The sequence below is a fragment of the Dendronephthya gigantea genome, unplaced genomic scaffold (assembly GCF_004324835.1).
Source record: "Dendronephthya gigantea isolate DGI-Jeju-01 unplaced genomic scaffold, DenGig_1.0 000731F, whole genome shotgun sequence".
In the NCBI taxonomy this organism is placed as follows: Eukaryota; Metazoa; Cnidaria; class Anthozoa; order Malacalcyonacea; family Nephtheidae; genus Dendronephthya; species Dendronephthya gigantea.
Window position 1 is genome coordinate 2,181 of NW_021163741.1, and position 9,353 is coordinate 11,533.

Consider the following 9,353-nt stretch of genomic DNA (forward strand, 5'->3'; position numbering starts at 1 on the left):
GGAGATTCTCGGGTTTGCATGACTTCAAATCCATAGTTTATTCCTGAAATAATAAAAAAGAGGATAAATTGTACGTAAATGTATCTACACAACTATATACACACTTACTACAGTAGTAAGTTGTTTTAATGTTAAAATACGCAATACAAAATTATATGATTTACCATGTGGACAGAAAATGGTGAAAAGTCCAGGTAAAAACAAAGAATGTGATGGATGATTCTTGGTGCAGATATCCTCTCTTCTCCTGTATTTATCTGCTGCATACACTCCTCTGGATCGAATAATTGGAAGATTAGGGAAGAATGCGATTTCTTGTGGATGCCCTGATGGTTGTTCCGAAGAAACAGGTGGTGGTGATGATGAAGACGCAGTGGAAAATGGCTCCGAGGATTTCTTAATCAGATCCGTTAAAATAGGGTACCAACTTCTAGGGAAGGTTGATTCCTCAATATCTGAAAAGGCATTGAACAGCAACGGGCACTCTTCTTGCAGTAATTCTAATTTGCTTGGATGCTGCGAGATAATGAGTCCTCCAACGATCTCGTTCAACAATGTGTGAAGTGTCTCAGATGGATGAACAAAACCACATACAGATGAACTCGCGGCAAATGCCTTAACAAGAATCTTAACTGAACGTGGAGATTCACTGACATCGTCATAAGCACGTGTCAACCAATCCAAAAACGGAATAATAGACGGACAGGCGGTAAGTAACATTTCACGAAGGCTCTCCATTTCAGTCGTCGATAATTGGCCTCTAGAAATAAACTGATGAAGAAGCATTCGGCACGCTTTGGTCGGTATCATTACACGGCTTCTGTAACTAGTATAGAAGGTAAAAAAAATTGTATGAATAAATAAAAATTTTTATGCTACTTCATACAGTATTGTTCTATTTTCTACACAGAAATAAAGGATGACCGTATGAAATAGGAATCACGATATAACAAAACTGCGCGTAAACGTTTTAAGACATACACGCAAGAGTAGCTCGTCGAGGTATTAAAATGTGCAAATATAAATCGTAGATGTCAGTTTCGGTAAATTATTTAAAGCACGAGCACTGTAGACAATTCTACCACATTAAATTATAAAAAAGAACTTAAACGTTTCGTCCCACGTTTTATCGTAGATTTTAAAGTTATTTCCTACAGTGAACTGTATTTTTTGAAACCATTCTCATTTTTTCTTTTTAAAATTTACCTTTATCTACGTGTAAGTGAAAGATAAAATACTTATCTTCCTTCGTGTATGTTTTCGGCAGTTGGGTTGACAATGTTCTCTTGTAGTACCATCTTACGTCGAAACGAAACTGTGGTGGCATCACACACAACTGTTTCAGGCGTAGGACCACACACTGGGCAACAACTCCCATCGGAGTAATCAATGTCCAACAACTTCAGATATGAATACCAAGCATAACGTAGTTGGTTATATGATGGGTATTCACAAAGAGATGGATCAGCATCCTGCATCCGAGAGGTCCACACTTCAAAATAGGCGTACAAACTACAACTAAAGCAGTAGCAAAAAAATGAAACACAACGGATTTATTTGATCACGTTAACAAAATGCAGTCATTTCATTTAGATAAGAGGAACATTGAACAGCATCGTTACTGTATAGTATGTCGGCAAACCTTGCATACAAGAAGTGATACATATAGTCTCTAAGAACTTCGTGGGCAATCAAATAATTTTTCATGTTGATGACTCCAATTTCTTCACCACCAACCATCAATTTGTTCTCACAATCATCATTTGAACATCTTGAATAAAATACTGAAACAAAGAGAAACGCCGGTATGGCAAATACATTGAAAACCCATGCATAGTATAGCTTTTCAAACACCAGCGGCGAACACAAGGGAAAGCAGGAGAATTGGGGCAAATGCCCCCCCCCCCCAACGTCTCAAAGCCTTTGAATAATAGCTGATTAATTGTGTAGCATACAGTAACTGTATCAATAATTTATCAACCCTGAAAGCCTTGATAAGTAGATTTGCATGAAATTTAAGCCAAAGATTTTAAAAAATAAAATTTACACCAACAAAAGAGCCGTTGCATGTTGGCTACTTAAGTTTGCGTAAAACACTCTCTTCGGAAATGATTTGAATACAATAAACATACAAACATACAAACATACAAACATACATGTACAGTGTATGCAAACAAAAGTGAAGTAGGGTGGGAGCATACATACTGGTGCACGGATAAACTTTATTCATTGTATAAAGGAGAAGAAGTTTCTCTATCCAATTTTCTTCGACAGGGTTTTGCAAACTCCAGTAGGAACCGCAACTTTCACATACTCCGCTACTACGTGGGACAACATGCAATGTTCCATTTTCCTGTGGTAGGGATTGGTAAAACGAACTACCAAATATCTGTTGAAGGTGTACTGGTGGCTGGAACTGTATGGATTTATCGGATAGGCAATAAGGTTTCCAATTAACTTTCCGCTGCTTTTTTGCTTGGTGATACATTTCATACACAATGTCAGGCAAATCAACATCATCCTGACTGAGTTTTTCTTCCAGAAATTTGATGTGACTACAAGCATGTGTATCATAATTGCATGTGGAGCACTTGAAACCCTTATGATCTATGCCAACAAACCCGTAATCACGCTCAGCATATACGCAAACTACTTCAACTGACGGCAAATGGAAAACGTTGTAAGACTGGTAATGTTCCTGACGAACGAAATAAAAAGCATTTATAGACAAAGGACACCTAGCAAAACAGCAAAATTATGTGACCAGTTAAGGCCAATTTAAAATGCTAGCAAAGCTGTATCAATAATTCTCAACAATGAAAGCCTTAATAAGTAAATTTGCATGAAATTTAAGCCATACTCACAAGATAGTCATGGTCCATTGATGAAGGGTCACTTTCTAAACAGAGTTAATGTTAAAAAATAGATATGCTAGAATTAGCTTTAACAATGCCACATTTAAACATAATTTTATATATATATTTATATATATACTGTACCTTCTGGATCAATAGGAAATGGAAGACTGCCATTAAAACATTCAAGGCTGTCTAAAATACGCTCAGTCACCAAGCAATGTACACATGCTGGATTGTCAGCCAATAGTTCTATCATTTAGTAAATTAAGAAAAAAATGGTTAATAGTTCCTAAAGTATATGCTAATAATTAATGTTTTAATGAGAGTATATTTGAATAGGATAAAAGTTAAGAGTTTATAATGGTTTGTCATAATTTTATTCCCTGGATCTGAACTATTTGCTCATATTCGTTCAACAAGTGAGCTCTTCAAAAAGTAAATTATATTTCACTAATCCATGCCAATGAAACATTTAATAGATGTGTTTGAAGTTCAAACCTGAGATCAAACTTTCACTTCACCCAAACAACTTCATAACTACATACTAATAAGTGGCACTAAGTTGTAAGGGTATTTAGAGTCAATTTCAGGTCACTTTCAATCACGTCAGACCAAATAAGCACTTACGTTGATTGTAATGTTCTTTAATACTGATGTGAAGTGAGTTTATTATTTTACTCCTGGCAGGATTACATGAACATTGATACACCCAATTCACAGTTCCATTGATGAAATGGTGCAAACTTCTCCGAATTAAAAGAAAATCTTTACTCTAGAAATAGAGAAATATAATTAACGTCACAATCATGCTATAGAAGATTTGCCCATTTTACCCCATTTTTTCCAGAAAGAGCACACAGGCTAAAAAAATGCATGCAAACATCTTTTGTCTGGCACCTCTTTTCACGATATTACTGTAAGGAAATCACCTTAATCATACATCAAGTTTATGTTATAGATTGATGACAGCTTTTCCACACTAGTTCCTACACGAAGGCCCTTAGGTCAAAATGTTGAGATGTTTTCTTATCTGTTTTAGGCATTTAACTAAAGAACCAATTGTACAACAATTGCTTATATATTATATATATTATTATATAATATAATACAGTACCTTTAACTGTCTTAATAACTCATCATAGTCTTGAAGTACAAAAGCAGTTAGCATTGTATTGACAGGTAGTAAAGCATTTGATCTACATACTTCAACAACATAAGTATCCTGGTGACTTATTTGACAAACAACTGCTTGTGAAGTATCCATGGGTTGAGAGTAGTGTAATAAATCACTTGAAGTGATATCCTATAAAAATATTTAATAAATATCCTTATGAAAGAATAAAGAACCACATGCATTAAAAAAATTTTCAATAACATGGTAAATATACTGTATTTCCCCAACATTGGGTACCAATATGTAATAATTTTTCATTTATTCAGTACGTTCTCCTATAATTTCTGCGTAGTTGCAAAACATAACCCTAAAATTTCCTGCAAGAAAATAAAACTTGCAGTCTGGTAAAGTGAGGGGGAACATGTTACGAAGTGTCTATATGACCGGCAGCTGGACAATGTTTTGAAGAAACTAAGTGACCGGCAGTCTATAATATTGAACTTTTTTGTATAAAACAAGCCCCAAACCAATCCCAAATTTTAACCCTAACCATAAATCTAACCCTAAAGCTAACCTAAGTTTAGAATGAGAAATTCACTCAGAAAAAATAGTTTGAAAATTTTCTTAATAAAAATATCTGAACAGGGTTCAAACCCAGACCATACGCATGCGAAGCAAGCACAATGACCACTACGCCACGAGAACCAACCGTCGCTAAAAGCATTCGTAAAAATGAATCAAATAGTGAAAAAATTTTGAAGCACAAAACTACTGACCGACTGGCAGTAATATAGACACTTTGAAAATGTTAAATGCAATGGAAATAAGAGTTTTTTAGGCTGATTAAAGTATCAAAATTGCTATCAAGCACACCCTAAGTGCACTAAAATTTTCCTCATCAAAAATCTCGGGTGCGGCGTTGGCCAACTCTGCAATGTGGGATTGATTATTTGATTTGTGATCGATAATATAGCCTGCCCTGGAGTTTGCTGAACATTTGTACATGTAAATACTACGTGTTTGTGAAGTACTCGTTGTAATTAATACCTCAAGCGTGTCGGTAACATCAGCATAGGTATTTTGGTGGTCACGGACGATTTTGTCAATATTTTGATCACAACCTGCTACAATAGCTTCCTTTTCAGTAGTCTCAACATCTAAATCGCTGGGTTCGTTTACTTCACTCAGTTCACTGTATAAATTTAAAACGACTTTTGCTTTCGTTCTTCTCTTATACTTGGGTTTATCTCTTTTTTTGTATTTTAGCCTTGGCAAACTATCCAAATCGTATCTCCCTTTCTTTTCTCCCAAAACCTTTACTTTAATGTTGTCAATATTCACCCTTGAACTGGCATTGTCCGCCATATTGCTTTAGACAGACGGCGCGTAACTAAGAAGGGCTCTGGGTATGAGAATGAGTCGTGGTTATTTCTGTGGTTATGAACACAAATTGTGACGCCTCAATAACTGCCACGTTCGACCTCTTTTCAAAGAATTGATTTTTAGCACCATCACAGGAAGCACCATTACGAACGTGAACGACCTGTCTACGAAGCAACAGGAAATCTTATCATTTTCCTTAAAAAAGAGAATATCGCAAAACAATCTCCAATATTCTAACTTTTTTGATGAAGAAAATCAAGGAAATCTCAATCTTCGGTCAAAAGGAATTCACAACTTCTCTCCTCCGATAACAAAATGGCCTTTTCTTCAGGAGTGGAATTTTTGTAAACATATCGAAAAGTTTGATTTTGAAGGGTTTCTCGGCTACCAAACACGACTTATCGTAATGAAACGCAAAAAGGGAGGATTGATGTATCCTTCGGTAAAATTTCAGCGGGCTTCGTCGAATTTGGAGACCTTTAGTGCGGTGAAGAAGAGCGATACCTCATTGAATGATAACGGAGGTTTATCTGGGGTTGAAGCCAAGGAATTTTACGAAAGTTTGCTTATGGAAAAAAACGAAACTTGTGTGAGAAATGCTAAGAGAGTAAATAAGGCAGATATTGAAGTGGAAAAACGTTTTAAAAGGAAAACAACGGATGTAAATACGCCTTCTGAAAACAATAAAACAAAATGGAATTTGACTGATAGATGTACCATTAGACAAGTGAATTCATTTCTTAGAATGGCACAAGAGGGAGACCTTAGTGGATTACAAGAAATCATTCGGGACAAAAAAGTTGATATAAATGCCAAGGATCAATTTGGTTGGACGGCTTTGATGTGTTCGGCAAGAAGCGGTCATAGAACTTGCATCAAGCTACTCCTTAAAGAAGGTGCTGATGTCAAATTGCAAAACAGCAAGGGTGAAACTGCTCGGGACATTGCAAAGCATTCTGGTGTTCGTAGGTTGTTTGACCGCCTTAGAAAATCCAGACGAAAACAAAAGTCAGATAATGCTGAACTCACAACTTCCACTGAACATACCTGTGACATTTGTGCAACCACTTTCTTTGGCTCGAAGAATGAGCACAATACATCAACAGCTCATTTGTTTAACTGCCAATACAAGTCAGAACGAACACTCTATCACATTCCTGAAACTAACATTGGATTCAAATTGATGAAACAGAAGGGATGGGATAAAGAACAAGGTTGAAAATATTAGTCTTAATACTTTAATCAGTCCACTAGCTGTGCGTAAGAGGACATTTTCCCCCTTTTTCATCTTAAATTTAGCAGAAATTAACACTTACTGTTTTGTTGTTGTTTCCAACATTCATTTAAGGTCTTGGCCCGGAAGGAGCTGGCCGTAAGTTTCCTGTGAAAACAATTTTGAAGCAAGATCGCCAGGGCTTAGGCAGCAAAAACAAAGAAAAGCAAAAAACAGATCACTCATTTCTCAGCAAGAGATACGAGCGCTGTGAAAGGGAAAAAGGATGCGGGGGCAAGCACAGGGTTGAGAGCCCCCCGAAGAACCTGGAAGAGAAATCTTATTCAAAAACAAGAGAAAGACAAACGATGGGAACAAAATTTAAGAGTGTACATGAATACAGAATGATTAAATATGTTTACATTTTGAATGACAAATATTTACAGGTGTAATCTAATTTCCCAATTATATTAAGAATAATTTATTGACACAAAACACTGTCACTATCATTATATTCATTATAAATATCTTAAAATTCGTAACCTTAAAAAATTCTGGTCTCAAATATATATACATGAGGGTAGATTCTTCATGAGAGATACCAGTCCCGTAGAAAGATGTCATCTTGTTTCTTTGACAACTCCAGTTCTATGTGCGTGAATGGTTCTCTCCAATGTAACATGTACACAACATTCTCATCTTTTACGGCACCTTTCACCCATTCCAACATCCGATTACAAAAATTCAAACACACGCTACCTGCCCACATGTTCTGACTTTCCGCAACCGATCCTGGAATGTCTAGCGTATTGAATGTCTTGAGCTGCTTAACAAAGCCATCGTCATCACGAAATCCGCAAACGATTTTAGGAATGCCGGCTAAAAAAGACTGTGCCCACCATTTCAAAAGCTTGTATCGTTCAAATGACCACTGCATCCGGTCGTTCTCAACAATCCTGCTTGTTTTCAATTCAATATAATTAGATGGTGGCATCCCACCTTTAGAATTAGTTTTGACACAACAGTCAACCTCGGCTCCAAAGACCAAAGAGTGTTTATCCAACCGTGATCTCACAACCGAACAGAATGCTTCAATGTTGTTTATGGGCGAGCTAAATTCCTTCGGTTTTGATGGCTCCCTGGAACAAGTGACGTAATCCTCAAACTTGTAACCCCAGTAACACATTTTGTCCTGACGTTCCGATTGGTCCAGCCTACGATGGCGTGCTTCGTTCGTTTCAACTTCGCTCATATAAATTGTGCCTTTGTGCAAGGCCAGAGCCATTTGCCATGGTTCCTTTCTCTCATAAGGGGTACACAGGAGCTTGGTCATGTGTCCTCTCCATGTGATAAAATCTGTATGCAGACTAATTGAGAAGTGAGAGTATACTAACTTATGGGTTACGTAACATGGTATTAACAGAATAGATCTTTTTCATAATGACCTCAAACGCTGAAACTCTGTGATGTTACACAAAGTTTGATTGGCCCGATAGTTTTGAGGAGCCAGTCAAATTTCGTGTAACATCAGACTTTCCGCGTTTGACGTCATTATAAGAAAGGTCTATACCCCCAGTCTAAAGACTAAAGTTGACGAAAACTGATACAATTATACGAGACTGCCTTTACAATTTTCATCAACTTTTGTCACTTTAATAATTTTAATATAGCAAGTCTTTTATACCTGCCGTCGTTTTTCGAGGTATTTCCACTCAATGCAAACTTCTCAGGGTGCTTTTTAACCCACGTTAACATGTCATCCAGTCTATCTTTCTTATCTTCGTCTCTGCGTATAAAATCCTCATATCCCACTCCTAGATCAAAGTTCACAAATTCTGGTGGGTTGTAATACCTTAGCCGACTGTCGTTGTCCAGAAATCTTCGTTGCTCGTCTAAAGAGAAGCAACCCACTTGCTTCGGTTGTCGGAAATAAGGACATTCTCCCTCGAATTTGTCCACAGGAAGAACACTAAACTTTGACAAAAGCCTGTTTTCGGCAGACATTTTGTTTCGTTTAGACTTTAGAGTTCTCACTCCCCCCTGCCAAAAAGACTTGTCGTGTTCGGACCGTTGAACTCAAAACAGCTGGAACGCTATCTACCATCAAAATACCCAAAATTGTCGGAGCAAAATTTTAACCCAAAAACAAGCGCGTTTTATATCGACCATGGTCGAGTCGGTCGGAAAACGGCTTATTCGACCGCGGTCGAGTCCGCCGGAAAGCGGCGTTCGGCCATGGTTCAATGTGCCGAAAAATGGCTTACTCGATCATAGTCGAGTGCGCCGGAAAACAGCTTATTCGACCATGGTCGAGTCCGCAGGAAAACGGCGTATACTAAAACAAAATAAACAAAACATTTTAATAAAAAATGTTTTCAAAACATTTTCAAAAACACTAAATACGACCATGGTGTCACGATTACAGAGAACTTTGTGTAAGCTATAATATGCTGCCGACCAGTTGTGGAGGATCTAATGCCGAGCACTCAAATTATTCATCCTGTAGTACACAATACAGCTCTTATATGCCAGAAAACGATATTCTTCGTTGTGGAGATACGACGGTCGTCATCGGCATCGCAAACAAGGCAGGATTTAAAGATGCGATATCAAGAAACACCTTTGTTTTCCAGAACTGTCATCAGTGTACAAAGGATCTAACCAGCGAATGCAATGGTGCTTTGAACTGCCTGACCAAAATAGCTTGGCGACGACAAGTATACACAGTGTGTGTTAAACCAACGACGGCGTTCAACGTCCGCAGTACAAAAGTTACTGTTCTTAA

The 9,353-nt window shown here is 37.4% G+C and overlaps 2 protein-coding genes and 1 pseudogene across 2 annotated transcripts; 1 reads left to right on the plus strand and 2 right to left on the minus strand.

Annotated features, from left to right (window-relative positions):
- Positions 1-1,238: 1,238 nt before the first annotated feature.
- Positions 1,239-5,436, minus strand: LOC114544332. Its single transcript, XM_028563001.1, has 8 exons — positions 5,020-5,436; positions 3,973-4,161; positions 3,486-3,630; positions 3,000-3,107; positions 2,865-2,899; positions 2,206-2,698; positions 1,643-1,784; positions 1,239-1,518 (listed from the first exon to the last, which is right to left on the minus strand). The coding sequence occupies exons 1-8, from the start codon at positions 5,335-5,337 to the stop codon at positions 1,239-1,241; spliced, it is 1,710 nt and encodes a 569-aa protein (XP_028418802.1). The 5' UTR covers positions 5,338-5,436.
- Positions 5,437-5,674: 238 nt separating this feature from the next.
- LOC114544330 lies at positions 5,675-7,039 on the plus strand (annotated as a pseudogene).
- LOC114544331 (decapping and exoribonuclease protein-like) lies at positions 7,028-8,620 on the minus strand. The gene is made up of 2 exons (XM_028563000.1): positions 8,257-8,620; positions 7,028-7,957 (listed from the first exon to the last, which is right to left on the minus strand). The coding sequence occupies exons 1-2, from the start codon at positions 8,570-8,572 to the stop codon at positions 7,158-7,160; spliced, it is 1,116 nt and encodes a 371-aa protein (XP_028418801.1). The 5' UTR covers positions 8,573-8,620; the 3' UTR covers positions 7,028-7,157.
- Between the last annotated feature and the right edge of the window lie 733 nt (positions 8,621-9,353).